We start from the raw sequence: 18,040 nt of genomic DNA, 5'->3' as shown, positions 1-18,040 counted from the left end.
TCTGTTGAATACTCCTCAGTTTCAGTTTCTTGTATCTTATAATTAGATCAAGGCTGTACAAAAATACAAAATGATACAGAAATGATGTTGTGTCCTTCTCAGCCCATCATATTTGGGGGACCTGAGTTCAGTGTCTTGTTATTGATGGTGTTAATTTTGATCACCTGAATGTGGTGCTATCTCTTGGGTTTTTCTGATAATTAATAAATTCTTGAAGCCTAAAGAGTAGCTAATTGTATCCAGCCCCTCTCTGTAAAATATGGAGAACTTTAGGCTAGCTTATTCAAGCAAATGATGGGACCTGAAACTCTCTCATAATCACCATTACCTGGGTCCATGACTGTTCCTTACAGTTATTTCTTATAGAAATATGAAATAGAGAATGGTGTTCATTATCAGGATAATCTAGATAATCTATCTCCTCATCGGAGTTTTTTTGTATTTGATAAAATTATTCAGATTTCTTATACAGGTATAGAAATCCCATCTTACTAATGCCTTTAGGCATGGAATTTGTTATACTCATCAATCAGGAGCTTTATGTCATTCATCATTATAAAATAGCCGTAACTTAATTCAAAGAATGTATTAAGTCCTTATCCATGATTGATAAATAAGTAAAAGCACATAAGCCTGATGAGAATACTAAGCATTAAAGTGAGCTCCCTATTTTCAGTAGGCATACTTTTAAAATGGAAATTTCAATAAAAGACGACTCTTATATAATAGTTGGTAAATTAAAAATAAGTGCTGTGGATGATAAAGGAAGAGAACCTATTTTGGCTGAAATGAGAGTGGGAAGCCAGACTGAAAAGAAAACCAAGTACAGCAGAGAAGCATAAATCAGTGAAAGTAAAAGTCACTTTAGGTGGAGAATGTATGTTCTACTTGTGAATGCCTATGTGATAAAGTCAGAGCTTAGTTTGAAGTGACTTCTGAGTTAGAAACTAACATTGTATCCAACCTTGTACAAAGTGAATAGTGAATAGTTTTAATTGGGACCTTGTCATATGGCGAATGACAAATACAGCATACAGGCAGAAAGATGATCAATGAGAGGAGCTAAGATTAGAAAACAAAAGCATACTTCTGGTTTTGCCTTAAAATATTATGTATTTCATTGTTTGTATGATGGTCCCTATATTATTTTTTTACAGATTTTATTTATTTATTTATTTGAGAGAGAGAGAGCATGAGTTGGGGAGGGGGTGGTGCAAATGGAGAGGGAGAAGCTGACTCCCTGCTGAGCAGGGAGCCTGACATGTGGGCCTGTTCCCAGGACCCTGGGATCATGACCTGAACTGAAGGCAGACACTTAACCAACTGAGCCACCCAGGTGCCCCGGTCACCCCTATATTAAATATGTAATGCAAATAGTTCAAAATAACCACATGCACTTTTTGTGTTCAGGATTTAATTCCACTACTAGGGGCAGAAAACAGTGTCACTTTCAAGAAGTTGTAAAGCCTTTCTTGTATAGACTAGGAATGATTATGGCATTGATAATAAAAATTTGTTTTTTGCATCTCTGTTCAGTAATTTGAAAGTCTTAGAATGAGCCAAAGGCAGGGATAGCTTAGGAGGCAGGATGCTTACAATAAAGCTTTGCAAAGGCCTCACACCTTTTAAAGATTCAGGCTAGACTCTGAAAATGTCAGAATGTGAGTGAGTCATTTCTGCTAAGTTGTCATTACAGAAACTTTGAGTCTTTCCAAACCAGTCCAGGAAAGCATCATTAAAAAGACTACAGAGATAATTGAAGTAAGACCTTGATTTGTGAGTTTTTTAGCTTATTTTTCTTAATAAGAAGCAGTCATTTGATCTCAGCTCTTCACCATATCGTGGAAAAAGCACTAGGAATAGAGTTAGATATAGATCCTAACTGTGTTGACACGGAGAAGCCATTTGCTTTCTCTGGGCTTCCATTTTGTCATCTGTAAAGGAAAGGTTTGCTTAGTTATCTCTAAGATCATTTCAACATTGTCTATGCATATGTCACATTTTTAACATATTAATTTTTTTACACCATAATTCTAATAAATTCTTGACTCTGAAAACTTGATGAAAGCCATTTTCATGATTAACTTTTGAAAAACAAAGTAGATTTAAGGATGTCATGAGTTAAGTGCAATTTTTACTGACTTATAATTTTAAGAATTTATTAGGGACTCACACAGTATGTTCTTTAAAGGAAGATTTTTCTTTAAGTAGCAGAAGGTGTGATTTCTTCTCTCCCATCCCTGCTGCCTATAGCTCTAATGCAAATTGATTACTGTATTACTTGTAAGAGACTTTTTAATAAAGTTCACTTACTGCTGGAGGGAGTCTAATTTCAGAGGGAAGACATACACATTTGATGTTCTTAGGGTTATTGGTTGTGGGATTGCTTTGCTTGGTTTTATTTTTAACTTTAGATAACTTTACTATCTTTATGAAATTTTTTCCTAATCTGATTGGCAGAAGGAATACCACTTATTTGTTTTAGCAAGAGAACTTAGATCTCAAGAGCCTTTTCAAAGTTTCCAGGAACTTAAAAGTTGATCTTGGAACAAGCTTCAGGCCCCTCAAACTATTGAACTCAACTGTTCCTGAAGAGAATATTTTCTAAATAATATATTTAGAGAGGGAAATAATAGTTTTTTATTTATTTTATTTTAAAGATTTTGTTTATTTCTTCATGCATAGAGAGAAGCAGGCTTCATGCAGGGAGCCTGATGGGGTCTTGATCCTGGAACTCTAGGATCACACCCTGAGTCAAAGGCAGGAGTTCAACCGCTGAGCCACCCAGGCATCCCTAAAAAAATAGTTTTTTAAAGAAGGCATATTACAAATGATCCAGCAAGTATTACTTATTGCATAGATTTTGAAAATAGTATTCACTGGCTTGAAAATTATCTCAAAATATTCAACTATTTATATGACTTTGATCTAAAAAGATATAATTGTTCTGGTTTCTCATTTTCTGCTAATTTTTAAGGTACTGTCAATCAGTGCCTTTAATATTGTCACCTTTCCAAAGATTTCTTAAAAATCCAAAATAGATGACACAGCTGAATACCATTCATCTGGCATCTCTCATAAATTATCCTGCCCTGATATTTACCTTTAATGCGCAGGTCATACCTGTTTTGGGAAAAGAGCTGTGTGTTTTAAGTTTTATATTCTTAGCTCCATTCAATAATTGGCAATTATCAGACAACCAGCAGGTAAGTCACCTTAAGAATATTTCTTGTTTCAGTTAATTTCCTTGTAAGACAGAAAAAGAGGATGACTTATCCAAAGACTGCAGTTGGCTTCAGTGATTGATTATGTAGAGTCACAGCTTTATACAAGACCAGTGAACACCATTCATATTTCATATATGAAATGGTGCCTTTTTGATTGTGCAATGTACAATCTATGCACTATTTGTGGTATTCCTGAATAAATGTCTAAGATATGGACAGGGGAGGTCAGCCAAGAACCCACTTATATTTGAAGAATTACTTCAGTTATTAAAGAGGAATACACTTGTTTTCAAAAGAATGAATACTTCTCTTCATGTAGCATACTCTTTCCATAAATGTCAAAATATGAAAATGTCAAATATCAAAATGAGAAATATACATGATGGATTTTCAAATGTATTGTTCTTCCCAAGGTCACAGAATATATTTTTTTTTATTAAAGAAAACATAGACCATGGAAAAATATGGAATATTTATCAGAAAAAGATTTTTATTAAGAGAAAAGTTTTGGGCCAGTAGGGAAAGGGAAAATTTCCTTACTTTCTTATTGAAGTACATAATTACTGTTGAAATTATCTTTGAGAGTAGTAATTCCCGGCCTTATAGGAATCATGATAGTTTTTTGCTATTCCATCTTCTTGGTAGTTACATTTTGATTAAAGTTTCTTATTGATTAAGCACACACTACTTTTTATTTTAAAATGGTATTGTTGGCGGAGCCAGAGCTAAATGTCATATACACCAGCTTAGTAGAGAGAATTCCTCTGCTTGCACATATCCTAAGTCTACTGTGGAATCTGAGTGGTTCAACCTCCTTTGGTCCCTGGGAAAGTTGGGGAGACATTAATTGTTAATGCCTCGGGAGTCCTTGAAAACCCTGAGAGTCACAGTATCTCTGATATACATAGAGTTCAAGAATTTTTGTGTAAGAGCCTGAAGTGAGTTCATGATTGGTGTTTGATAGAGTAGCCCTGTGTGCAGTGACCCTGTACAGGGTCACTCTGGGAAATTCCACTGGACAAAAACAGGGTGCTCACAATTTTGACTTATCCCATCTTTCTCAGTTTGCATTAAATTTAATAGATGTCTCAAAAAAATAAAAAAAAATTACCTCAATTCCTAAGAAGCTAAGGTTCTGATGGAACACATGACTTGCCCTATATGCGAAGCCTCCTGTGGTTTGTTCTATCTTGAATGTTGTTATGAGCTACTTTGAAAAGGTTTTCATTGTTTGGGAATTACCTAGACTCTTCTTGATTTTCTTTGCTCTGGTCTGATGCAGACTACAGGGCCAGTAAGGAAGCCATTTCAGTGACAGGTCTTGTATCTTGCCCTGTTTCTTATATTAAGGACTTACCAGCTTTCTTTCTCAAAGACATATAGGCAGACATCCTATATCATTTTCTTTCTTTTTAGCCAGTTGTAATTCATTTGTCAATGCTGCCAAGCCTGTGTCTTCCATAAGGAGGCTCAAATTATGATATATAGTCTTTATTTTCATTTTCTTTCCCTAGTATTTGTTCACCCTTAGATGAATAGCAACATTGGGGTCAGTCTTTTACTTCTCAGAGTTGGTAATTGTTGTTACTACTTTTTGATTTAGAATGGATTATGTATCATGGGCGGTAACTCTTATTGCTTATTCCATTCATCTCTCCTAGTTATAATACCCACCTTTCCTGGGTTATTAATGTTCCTATGTGAAATTTTAGAGATTATGAAACAATTGTGCTCAATTTCATGAAATAACTCTTTGTGATCTTACAAAGAATTTACAGAAACTTAAAATAAATGGCAATAAGTTGTTGCTTTAGTGTACCATGTGAGATTGTTCAGATTTATTACTAATTTTTAAAATTTCACCAGTTTCCATGGTTGAAAAAAATATTTTTGTCATACAAAGTGATCTTCTCATTGTTTTTGCTTTCTATTTAATTTATTCAAAAGAATGCCTCTATAGGTAGAAATTGTGCAGAAAATTTAAATTTAATAATAGCCTCTTCACAAGGTTATAGAAGGAATAAAAACTCCTCTTACTTATAATTTTTTAATTTTAATTCCATTTGACTACCTGGCAAACTTTAATGGGAAAAAAAGCGTTATATCTCTGTTACGTTTAATAGAATTATAATGGCCTGAATGTTTCATGTTGGCTACACAATGACATTTGAAGAATTATAGGCTTTCTGAAAGGAACCTTTTATTCATGTACTCATGAGTTAGAAACAATCTATTTAGAAGTTATTATTGTTCATAGGAAGGATGCTGAACCACCAGTAATTCAGCAGACCTCTATATGCCAATTGCTTTCTTTTCCAGGACGATTCAGTCCATTGGGGGAACATATTAACTTTTGCTGAATTGGGCACATTCAGGGAAGAGAGGGTTGGCAATAAGACAAGGAGGGGAGAGAGCCCTGTATGTAAATAGATGTTAAATAAAATCTAAAAAAAAATTTATAATATCACAGGTAGTTCAGACATTAGATATAAGAGCCCATGCATAATTTTTACAAACATTTATTGCAGCGTAAAGTATGTTGATACAGATGAACTTGCATCTGACGGAGCTAGCTCTGTTAATGAATTTGAAGTAATAAAGATTTGTTGCATGACTTAAATGTGGAGATTGCTGAAAACCACTTTGAGTCATCCATACATTCAGTGATATGATGGATGTCGAGGTTAATTTGCAATAAATCCATTATAAGTCATGGCACTGATGTGTCAGTGATTGTCATATAGAACCATGCATAAATAATAAAGGTGACACATTTCTTCATGTGCCTTTCTATGTTCTTAAAACGTTTGGAATAGTGATTAAGATGTACTATTGCTGCACATTGAATTCACTTTTAGAACACAATAAAACATGTTTCTATGAAATTAAAATAATAAAGCTGGATTGCCATTCACTTTGTACAGTTACTCCTTTAACAGTCGAAGTGAATTTTTTTGCACCATGCTATAAATCTTATGCTAGATGTTTTATGATGATGAAGTAATATTCTTTTTCTCATGAAAGCTCCCATGTGATACAATTTAATATCCTTCTCATTGTCAACTACTAGTGAATGTAAATAATAATATAATGGGTTTATGTGAAAAAAATTGCTAATCCAAGGAATGAAATACTGAAAAGTTTAATAAAAACTGGGATGGAGGAAAGTCATTTCTTCAAAAGCATTTGATTTTCACACAACTTTGAAATGACTCAAACTTTTTCAAATTTATGTTAAAATAAACCAACAATGTTGCAGCGTTCATTATTTTATATATTTTTTCTTTATTTTGTATTTTTAGCACATACGCATACACACACACACACACACCCCTTTCCACCACATGCACCATCTGTTCTATGTAAAATTTATTGGGCACTTACCATATGCCAGGAATTGGTCTAAGGTGTTACTGTGTGATATCTCCTTTATTTTTGACAGGAGCTCTATGAGGTAGATATTGTTAGTATCCTCATTTTGTTCAGATGGGATATCCAAGACTTAGAATAAATAGGTTGGTAAAAGTCATTGTAGCTAGTAAGTGATTCAGTTGAAATTTGAACTCAGGCCTGTTCAGAGCCTACATTCTTAATTCTTTAGCTATCTGCTATAGTAAGTACATCATGTCCTTGTTTGGAAAAATGCATGCTAAATGAAGTAGATTTTAAAACTTTAGTCATCTGACCCACTGTATTTTATGTGGGAGTATTGTCATATTTTTAAGATTACTAGAATAGGATACACTGTAATTTTCTATCTTGATAGACGGGGGTTTAAGAACATATGAGATTTTTTAGAGTTTGATATTTTTTTTTTCCTTTTAAGAAAGCCAGGATGATTATAGAGGTAGGTAGAGAGTGGCAGGGGGAGAACGAGACATCTAATTCTCTCACTTATTATGGAATTATGCTGATGAGTACAATACAATGCACTGTTGTGAACACAGAAGAAGAGGGGAGAGAGGTTGCTTTCCAGATATATCTGTAGAAAAAAAGATGCTAGAAATAACCACATTGTTTGGCACAAGGTAGTACGATTGTTTTTACTTTGTTTCAGTGAAACTTAAAGAACTGGAAAGTCATTTTAAGGAAGACGGAATAGTTAATAGCATGCTAGTTGCCAGGCCTTAACACTTATTGAAATATGAGATGAAATCAAATCTCGAGCAATGATGTTTGTATTGTGGCATTTACCTTACTGAAAATATAAACCTTTAAGTCATTATCCTCACATTCTGTAACTGAGGATCTAGAAACTTTCATAGCTCCCTAAGTTTGGGAAGTATACCCTAAATGAAATGTTAATCTACGTATATTAAATGTTCTGTCATTACACATTTACATGTTATTCTTCTTTTTTTAAAAGCATTGTGAGGTGAAAGGACAGTATATGATCATGAGGTGCAAATGTCACTTTATGGATATGAGACATTAGAATATGATAACAGTTGGCCTTGATAAATTCAGACTGACACATCCAATTAACTTTTTCTTGACTGTCTTGTTATGATAACAGAAACATTTCTGTAATAAAAAAAAGTACAGGAGTAGGAGTCTGGATACTAGGTTTCCTTACCAGCTCTGCCACTTAAACAAGATTGCAACTTGAGATAACACATCAATCTTTAGGACTGAATTTCCTCAAATGTAACATGGGACTACTGCTTACCCTACTTTCTATACAGCAGTAGAGAAAAAATGAAAGTTTGTGGGAAAAGTGATATTTTTAATATTAAGAACCACTATGTAATGTAAGATATTTTGTTGTACTCTACTGTCTTCCTCTGGTGATCTGAATTCTTTGATATGTTTTACATTGTTTTGCAGCATCTCTAGTTTTGAATATTTGACTTAATTCATACAAACTACATTGCCACTAGAGAACAAAGTTAATTAAAAGGTATAAGAAAGAAAAGTAATCAAATACCTGTACTCAGGTCACCTCCACATTCTCCTGTTAAACAAGCCTTCACTTTCATATATGTTCTTGTCCAATTTTTATCACTGTAGGTTTTATTGAAACATTTCATAGTCAATCATCTGAGAAAAATTACCAAGCTGAAAAATATTTATCAAATAGTTCTTGCTTATCAATATTCCAGGTAACAAGCTTCTGAAGACGTAGAACAGTAATGGTCTTGTAGGCTCCAGGATATCTGATACACAAATCTCTACATTCTGAATGTTCTTTACTTGCACACTGACTGAAGCCTTTGAAATACAACTTACCTGTTTTCACGTGAGAGAGATAAACTACTTTCATGCATTGGTATCCAAAACAAAATTAGTAGAGAATGCACAGCCTCTCTACCATTCCATTATAGCAAGATTCTATCTTAATCACTTTTACATTCAATATCATACTGCCATGTTTCTTGTGTCACTTCTATATGCCAAGGCCTTTTTAAGCAGTCAGGCAGGAGGCATATTGCAGAGGTCTTCAGAGTTTCTGAAAGGCCTGTGGAAATGTTTCAGACAGAATACAAAGGGCAGTTGGCTCCAAAACACAGAAAAAGAAAAAAATATATTATCAGCTATTTAATTAAATATACCCAAACGTGAGAGTAAGTCAACTTCATTCAATTGGTAAACTTGGTAATGATAGAAACTTAATGTGTAGAAATCTTAAAAACATACTGCTGTACATACACCTTTTACATATAAGCTTTGCTCTTGGTAGAAGCTATTTTTTTTAATAACACAAGATGCTCTGTGGCCTAAATTTTAATATTTACTCATATCACTTCCATTGCCATCTTTGGCACGTAGTGAGAACACAATAAATATGTACTGACATCCTTTGTTATTGGAAGGCTATTATTACTCTCTGTAAATTATACCCGAATGACGCCTGTTCCTGGGATAACTTTGCAAATATGTCTGTGGTCCCATTTAGTATGGAGAAAGTTCTTTCCCCCGCACCACCCCCTTTACACACACACACAAACACACACATACATCTTTGCATCTCTTCCAAATGTTCTGACTTAAAGATTCCATTCTATTGCATTTAGTGAGATAGAATTTTTGTGGTGCAGTGAGATAGGACTTCAGGACAGTAGATGCTTAGTAAACTTGTTTGAACCAAAACTTTTTAAAGTAAGATAAAGACCATAAAGTACAATTTGAGCACTCACCAAATAAGGCTATGATACTCTTAGTACTGTAAGGCTCGCATTCACTTTTGAAGAAAAAAAAATGGCTCTTTTTATGATCCTGGATAGTTTGACAGCTACTAGATATTGCTTGTTAAATAAGACCTCGCTTCTATTGATGAGATCTATTATCTGTATTTTCCTGACATGACTCCTGGGGCTTATGACTATTTGTCCATTAGTTATCATTGACAGATGATTTATCATATGTGAATGAACCCTTTCCCCATAAAAGTTGACTAAGAGAGTATTTGTTATGATTGGCTTTGCTGTGCTCTATGACCCTGTCACATGCACATGTAACTCATTGTTTCAAAAACAAGTTAATATATGTTTTTGCTCCTTTTGGAAGCAGCCAAAGTCAGTGTTACCTACTAAACTATTTCTGAAAAACTAGCAGGGAGAAATAAAACCCCATTAGATTCCATGCTTGTCCTCCTCAATGGAAAAAGTTGTAATCCTCCATTTGTTCGGAAACACCTGCTGGTAGTTTAATGAGTATATTAAAAACTGAGCTGCCTTGATATTTCTTTTAAAAATACCCTGTTCTCTTTCTTGAGCCTGTGTGACTGGAATCTATGATTTGCTCACTGCTTTTGCCATGGTTTCACTTTTGTATTTCTTTTTTGCCATAGTGTAAATTGAATCATTTACTGATATGTCAGTATAACAAATACAGGGAAGTTCTGTACCTGATCTATTTGGACTAATTGGTTTTGGTTTTTGTTTTCCAGCTGGGACAACATACATCTTTAGCAAAGGTGGTGGACAAATTACGTATAAGTGGCCTCCTAATGACCGGCCAAGTACACGAGCAGACAGACTGGCCATAGGGTTTAGCACTGTTCAAAAAGAAGCTGTATTGGTGCGAGTGGACAGTTCTTCTGGCCTGGGTGACTACCTAGAGCTGCATATAGTAAGTACTTTATAAATAAGATTCCACTTTTATTTGTTACTGCTGGTTTTTGTTTGTTTTGTTTTGTTTTATAAATAACTTATAATTCTGCCTTTTGGAAGTTCCTCCTACCCAGCAACCAGCACTTTAGTACAGAAAATATAAATACACTTCAGATGTATTAAGACCTTAGTTCTACAGCTATTGCTAAAAATGTTCTTTACTATAGAAAATATATTTTCTGGTTGTTAAGTGTAAATTCCTCTCAATTCTCTGTTCACAAAGATTTATTTTGGCATATTCTTAGTGACTTTAGGCAGACTTGCCAATTAATAAGCTAAATTATTGCCTTGTTGATACTATTCCATCTGACTGGAAGCAGGTTGTAATACTGGTAACATCAAAAGATCTGAACACTGTGTCCTTATTTCTTTCCTCGCTTGAAAAAAATAATTGTCTAAAGTTAACATGCAATGGATGGGAGAAAAGGAAACTTCAAGGGTAATTGGGGATAGAAAAGAAAATGGTGAAAAGATTGTCTCCATGCCATCTTATGCTCATTTTGATACATAAGTATGAAGAAAATACAATGGACTCTTGTCATTTATATCCTGGAATGGTCCCTTTTTCACCAACTCTAAGCCTACTATACGAATTTAGCCTGCATATCATAGATGACAAATTATGGTTAATAAATAAAAAGATATTTTTTAACCTTTTAAAGTTACTATAATTTGGAGACTCTGCCTCATATATCGACATTCAAAGAGTTACTCATTTGTATAGTTATAATTCTTTATCTCATTTTATTGCAATACTTGCACAGAAATACATGCAGTCTCTCATTGTTAAGTGATATTAATATTTTACTGATATACAAAAATAACAACCATAGGAAAATGTCACATATTCAAAAACTCTAATGGGTTCCTTATATCATAGTTTTTAGTTGAAAATCTGTATCTCCTGTGAGGTTACAAAAGTGTGTAAGTCTTTCTATTTCCCTTTTTTATCCTTGATGTATATAGTTTATCTTTTTTGTCTCACATGATTATGTAAATTTGGTTTGTTTTGCTTTCATCTATCCCTATAATTTCTCCCTTTACCAACACACATGCCTCAGAAGACAATTTGATTAGGTCAACATATTCTTTCCTCTTAGAAACTGGCCTTCAGGCGTTCATCCTGAAATGATTAGGAAAACCATCAAACACCTAAATACATTATCACCGATCTTTTACAGGGGCTTAATTCTCAAAGTTTTATTCATTTATTTTCTTAGTTTTCCACTAGACTTCTAGAATTTCCAATTATCTGAGTAGGGGTTTACACTGACCACAAGAGCTGAATTCATTGCTAATCTTAGAAAGAAGAAAAGGGGAAAAAAAAAACCCCACCTCAGCACAACCATTATTGAACCGTAGTAAATTTTCAATTCAAAATGCAGTTGTCAAATGGGAACCCTGGGAAAGTAATTTCAACTGCCTTTCAGCAAATATCTAACAATCAAAATTGAAAGCATCTTGATTTTTATGGCATCATAAATAAATGATCAGTTGAGATAAACTTAACTAGTGCACTAAGGAATCTTGCTGTTTAGAGTAATCTCAACTTTCTAAATATATTTGCTCCATTCTGATTTAAGAACCTTGCTACTTCAAAAAACTAAAGAAAAAAAAAAAGAAAGAAAAATGAAAACAAGAGCTTTTCCTCCTGAAAGAAATTACTTATTGATCCATTACCAATTACACATTTACCCTGAGAAAAGGCTCTGCAATGATCATTCTCAAATCATACGGGACTGTGTTATTGAATTACTCCAACTACTGTTGTTTGTTTTATGGTCAGAGGGTTCAGTCTATAAGAATGGGTATTTTTTTTTTTTCCAATTTTGATCAAATGTGGGCTTAAAAGTCCCTCCATACGTAATGGATTGACTTTCTAGGTGTCCATAAAAGCCCAGTAATTTCTGTGGTTCCTTTACTTGCCACAGATTTCTGATAGCTGTCCTATGAGGGCCTTATTCTCTCTGAAACTCCTTCTTGTTTGCCTGCCTATTCACTTTAGATTCAATATTTGTCTCAACACCTTTTCCCTCTTGGTTTAGCTATCTTCAAACTTTTGCTTGATCTGAGAACCAGTACTTGACTGGGAAATAGAAAATGTATATTGATTCTCTGGGCTTACTAAACCCCCTTTTTGGTGACCTCTACTCCTCCTATCTCAACTTCTAGTATCTATCTGTCTTAGTCCAAATCTGGCCAACTATAGCTTATCTCCCTCCCTTTTCTCTCATTGCTTACAAATGATGATCAGCTATTAATGACTCTGCAAGTTGCTTATATGGAGACAAGTCACTTCTTTCCATGTTTCAATGTACAAACAAAATTAACCAAAGGCCAGTGATGGAGGCAGCCCTGGTGGCTCAGCGGTTCAGTGCCGCCTGCAGCCTGGGGTGTGATCCTGGAGACCTGGGATCGAGTCCCACATTGGGCTTCCTGTGTGGGGCCTGCTTCTCCCTCTACCTGTGTCTCTGCCTCTCTCTCGCTTTCTCTGAATGAATAAAAAAAATAAATCTTAAAAAAAAAAAAGGCCAGTGATGTTTGGTTTGGTTTTGTATTTTACACTATTGAAGTTTACCTCTAATTCATGTAATGGTGGGTATAGGGAAATGGAAAAGAAGGAGGAGTTAGAAATTTAAAAAGACAAATGTTGGAGAGGAAGGGAGGGAGGAAGGAAAAACAGAGAAAGAGAATGATGTGTTTAGGGACCAAAGTTGCTAACAGCAGGTGATAGAAGTATTCTTGATAATAATACTTAGATTTGAAAATTTTAAGACCCTATTTTATCATATTATTTAGGTACCTTTCAATTTATCCTAATTTCCATCAGATTATTTCTTCTACTTCTTTCAAGATTAGAAATCTAAAAGGAAAACAAGATTTGTAGTTTATTAGTGTTGTTTGATTTTGGTTTATGAATGTACCTGATTTAAAAATTAACCTGATTAGTACCATAGGTGATATGTCTTATCTATAAAGTTAGTTATTATTAGCCACTGAACGGCCAGAAAAACTTCTGTAAACCTTCAATGTCAGCCAAATATAAACTCTGTACTAATCTTTAAGAATTGCATTTCTACCCTTAGTAAATTAACCAATAAGTTGTTCTCCTGTAAAGGTACTCCAGTCTTGCTGAAATGTACAATGCCATTTCAATTAGATAGCTTTATTTTTTATTTTTTTTCAATTAGATAACCTTAAAAATATGATTGACATAAAATTTCGATGAAGATGTGAATATTTGATGACATCCCATTTTATCAGAATGATTATGTTTGACTTTAACTTGAAAATATAATCATAGGGTAGCCCGGGTGGCTCAGCAGTTTAGCGCCGCTTTCAGTCCAGGGCGTGATCCTGGAGACCTGGGATCAAGTCCCACATCAGGCTCCCTGCATGGAGCCTGCTTCCTCCTCTGCATGTGTCTCTGTCTCTCTCTCTCTCTCTCTCTCTCTCTCTCTCTCTGTGTTTCTCATGAATAAATAAATAAAATATAAAAAAAGAAAAATCATATTTAAATTTTGATCAATTGTACCTTTAAAAATACAACAACTTGGAATAAAATTTTTTTTGACTCAGGTGGCCTAGTTTTTATAGATTTTTAAAATTATATTACTATTAATGCTACTACTGTTAACCTCAAAGCCATATGATATTACTATTGAAATTTTTAAGGTTTTAGGAGGGATGAGGGAAAGATAAATACATGAAGTGAGGAGAATTTACTTAGGATAGGGCCTAGAATACAAGTACTCAATAAATACTTTCTGAAATAATGAATGAATTAATGAATTATATATTGAAAATATGATGGCTTAGGTGAAGAATAGACAGTCAATTTTTCATTAGCTAATGTGAGGTCACAGGTACAGGTTAGTTCCTATCTAGCTCAAAGAAAGTATTTTAACACTTGTTTGTAACATGGAAAAAATGTAGTATTTGATATGCAGTAGCTATAGTATTGAAAAGTTGCATATTTTTATTGATGTTGTTTTCTGAATCTTCAAGTAAGAATTGATTATGGTCGTTGATGGTTTAAAGGAAGTGTGTGGTGGGAATTTTTGTTGGATGAATGATTATCTCTCCTTAGTAATTATCTCATTTATTATAACTCACTTTTATCGTGAATTGTTCTCTAGTCATTTCATATCTGCCCATTATTTTCCAATAGAGATAAACTGTCTAATGACAGAGAACATAATTTGATAATAATGATGATTAATAAGAAGCATAACATAGTGTAAAAATGTGGCTTTTCATTGTTCATTTCAGTACATGCTTGAAGCCTATCCAGAAAAATTTTCTGAGCAACTAGTATGGCCCAGGCCTATGTTAGACTCTATGGATACAAAAATAAATGAGCTTACCACTTAGTAGTTATCTCAATAAATATTTGTTGGATGAATGAATGAATGAATGAATGAGCCAAATGGGATCCTGGTCACCAGGTAGCTTAGATTATTTATAGTAAGCATACTTTGTCCCAAAATGACTCTATCTTGGTTCATCTCCATGTCTTCCTCTTGCAGTTTAACTTTCTATCTGTATTTTTCTAAGAAGATAAATAGATGATAGGTTTTTAAGAAAAATAATATAAAGAAGAGACTTCTAAGCTGTAGGGTGTTGTACACATTTAAATTAGTAGTGTTAAAGATTATTTAACCAATATTGAGTAAAATAATTCTTAGAAACAATAAGCAAAAAAATTAAATTCATTTAAAAAATCAATTTATAAGATATACATAGAAATTTTAGCAGTGCTGTCACTCTAGAGAAAACATCTCATATATATTAGTGTGGCAACATTAATTAGAAATTATTTAACCCCTCTTTGACTTACAGAAGAAAGCTAGTGCAAATGTGTGCTCACTCACTGCCATGAATATTAACGTATGCACTGGTTCTGACCAGAGGAAATGTGTGGAGGGTGGTGGAAAGGATGAGTGAAGAGTGTTCTTTGAAATTCTTTCATCTTGAGAGCATGAAAGAGCATTGCAAATTTGATTAGTGAATTGTTGTACATATTTGCTGTAAGTGTTTCTTCTTTGTACTTTCCTGGGTCAGAAGCCTTATTTTTGAAACCAGGCTCTTAATTGATTTTGATTTAGAAATACACCTTTTGATCAGAGGTTTTTAGTATGGACTAGAAGCATAATATATTTGGAGTAAATATTACTTGTCCCAAAATAACTTGTCAATATCAGTGACATTGTCAACACTTTATCTTTTTCTGCATCTCTCCATTTTATTTGGTTTAATAAACTTTACTTAATAAATAAATAATGTATTTTATACTTTATAATACTGCTTTATTAAAACTAAATTTAAAGACATCTTTTTAGAGTCAGTAATTATACATGAGTGCATACCTGTATCAACAAGATAAAACCCAATTATTCTTTCACAAGAGTTTCTTGAATTTAAATTATGTTCCATCTGAAATTTTCTTTCTAACCAACCAATTCACCTATTTTAGAAGTTTCACTTTGCCATATAATGTCTAAATTTGACCTTGTTAATCATATCAGTAGATTTTTTTTTTTTTTTTGGTTTTGTTTTCTTGCTTCTTACATGAATTTGAGAGCATGTGGTCTTTTTGGCTAGAATTTTTAAAGAAAGACTAAAATGATGTCATTTTACCATGTGTTGTAAAATTTTTGTTCCAGCTTCTGAGGTATGAAGGATGCAGGTTATCTTTGGGAGAAATGGGGGAAGTGATGGTCATAGTTCTGTTGGCTTAAGTGCTATCCAGATATCTTAAAGCAATCTCTATTTGGGGGACAGGTGTGGTCAAGTGCATCAATACAGACTACTCTCTCATCCTTTCTCCTTGGAAGTTAATTCAATTTATCATTTTCTGATTTACCGGTTGTTACCTTTGATGCATTAGTAATTCTCTGAACATAATTTCTATATTTCTAGAATTATTTCTTTCTTTGAAGTTCCATTGCTGTTAAGTTTAATAAAAGAGAACCAGAACAACTATCTCTGTACACATCTCCTCAGTCCATGTACTTACCAATTAGACTTATCTTTCTGTCTCTATTCTGATTACTTTCCAGGCCATTTTATGCAATTATATTAGGGTAACTTGCTAAAATGTGTCTTTGATTCACTTATTTCACATTGATGCCTCCCAACTCTGTATAGGTAAAGTCACAGTCTATGTCTAATATTTTATGTCCTTAATATTCTGATCTTAATTTCCATTTTCAGGTCCATTTTCCCATAATTCTATACTCATCCTTCTACTCCAATGAAATTTATTAATCCATTTTTCATTTTTAAGTTCTATTTATTTATTTGAGAGAGATAGAGAGAAAGCAATGAGAAGAGGCAGAGGGAGAGAGAGAGAGAGAATCTTAAGCAGGCTCTACACCCAGTGACAACAAGGAAAGCACATGAAAACAGGTTATTAAGGATTCTGGCTTTGCAGAAGTCTAAACCCAATATAGTTTGATGGAAAAAGAGTAATGAAGACATTGCTTGAGGGTTAAGAACTAGTTTAGGGAATGCATACTGAATTAGGTGTCATCTGTACACTGATCAGGAAAACTCCTTTTATTGCACAAAAACCCCACTGAAAGCCATAAGCAAAATGCGTGAGAGTAACAGTTTAAAAATGCAAACAGCATGTCAAACATGTCCACCACTGATCAGGAAACAAGATGAAAGTGACACTATGGCAGTGGAGTCCTATTAAAGCTGATGTTGGGCCACTAGATACAGGCAGCTCATTTCAACAAAGGAAGGAAATGACCTCGGTGAATATACTAAGGGACACTCAAGTTAATAGTAGGCATGAATAATCTACATTTTAAATCAGGAGGAAAGAAACGGAGATAATGTTCACTGAGCTTGAGAAAGTTATTTTGATGAAAACAAATACTTTCAGAGCTGTGAAATCCAATTTATGTTGTCCTCATGCACTTTGGGGGATAGTATGCTGGATAGCATTCTTAGGTCAAGACAGAGAGGCCCGTGTCCTACTAGAGGACCAGGAGGACTAGCTGTTTAACTTTCTGCTGACAAGCAGAGTCCTGGAAGAGAATCCTATTGATTATAATTCTGAGAAGACGCTTTAATGGTGGGCTTTTCCTACCAAGAAAAACACTTCCTTCTAAACCTTCCTGTCCAGCAAAGAGTAGAAATACAAGACTGACAGACCAGAAAAGCTCTTTGGTGAAAGATAAAAATTTAATGGACTTTTAGAGCTTTTTTGGTCTGTAAAAATAAGTTGATCTTAATATTCCTAAAATTCTACTCTGAAGTTTAGCTAAGATATGTAGACTGCCCACTCCCAAATAATTCTGTCCTGACTTCCCCTCTGATGACTACACTCAGCATTTCCAGTTGCATGTCTTATGGGCACCTCAAAGTTACCACATTAAAAACTGAAGTCACCATCTCCCAACCATATATCCACTAACAATGATAGCTTTAAGCCTGACATCTCTCTCATGCTTACTCTTCTGACGTAATCTCTTTCTCACAAAGTTCCAGGAATGTTTCTCATAATATTATGGAGAAGTTTCAAATTAACAGACTGAATAAGGAATCCATGCCCATCCCAGACCAGTCTTGTTAGCAGGCAAGGAGTTAGGACACACGGACGCATGGGAGGCTCAGTGGTTGAGTGTCTGCCTTCAGCTCAGGATGTGATACTTGTGTTCTGGGATCAAGTCCTGCATTGGACTCCCT

General features: G+C 34.2%; 1 protein-coding gene across 26 annotated transcripts in view; it reads left to right on the top strand.

Annotated features, from left to right (window-relative positions):
- The window catches only part of NRXN1 (neurexin 1), a 1,115,712-nt gene that overhangs the window by 792,993 nt on the left and 304,679 nt on the right, over window positions 1–18,040 (top strand). For all 26 annotated transcript variants that reach the window (XM_049115892.1, XM_049115890.1, XM_049115886.1 and 23 more), the window contains one exon: window positions 10,117–10,298. In XM_049115892.1, coding sequence (XP_048971849.1) covers window positions 10,117–10,298 — 182 coding nt within the window. The remainder of the gene's footprint in view (window positions 1–10,116; window positions 10,299–18,040) is intronic.

The sequence above is a fragment of the Canis lupus genome, chromosome 10, assembly GCF_003254725.2.
Source record: "Canis lupus dingo isolate Sandy chromosome 10, ASM325472v2, whole genome shotgun sequence".
NCBI classification, from domain to species: Eukaryota; Metazoa; Chordata; class Mammalia; order Carnivora; family Canidae; genus Canis; species Canis lupus.
The sequence above is the reverse complement of the archived record's forward strand: the minus strand, read 5'-3'. Positions and strand labels throughout refer to the sequence as shown.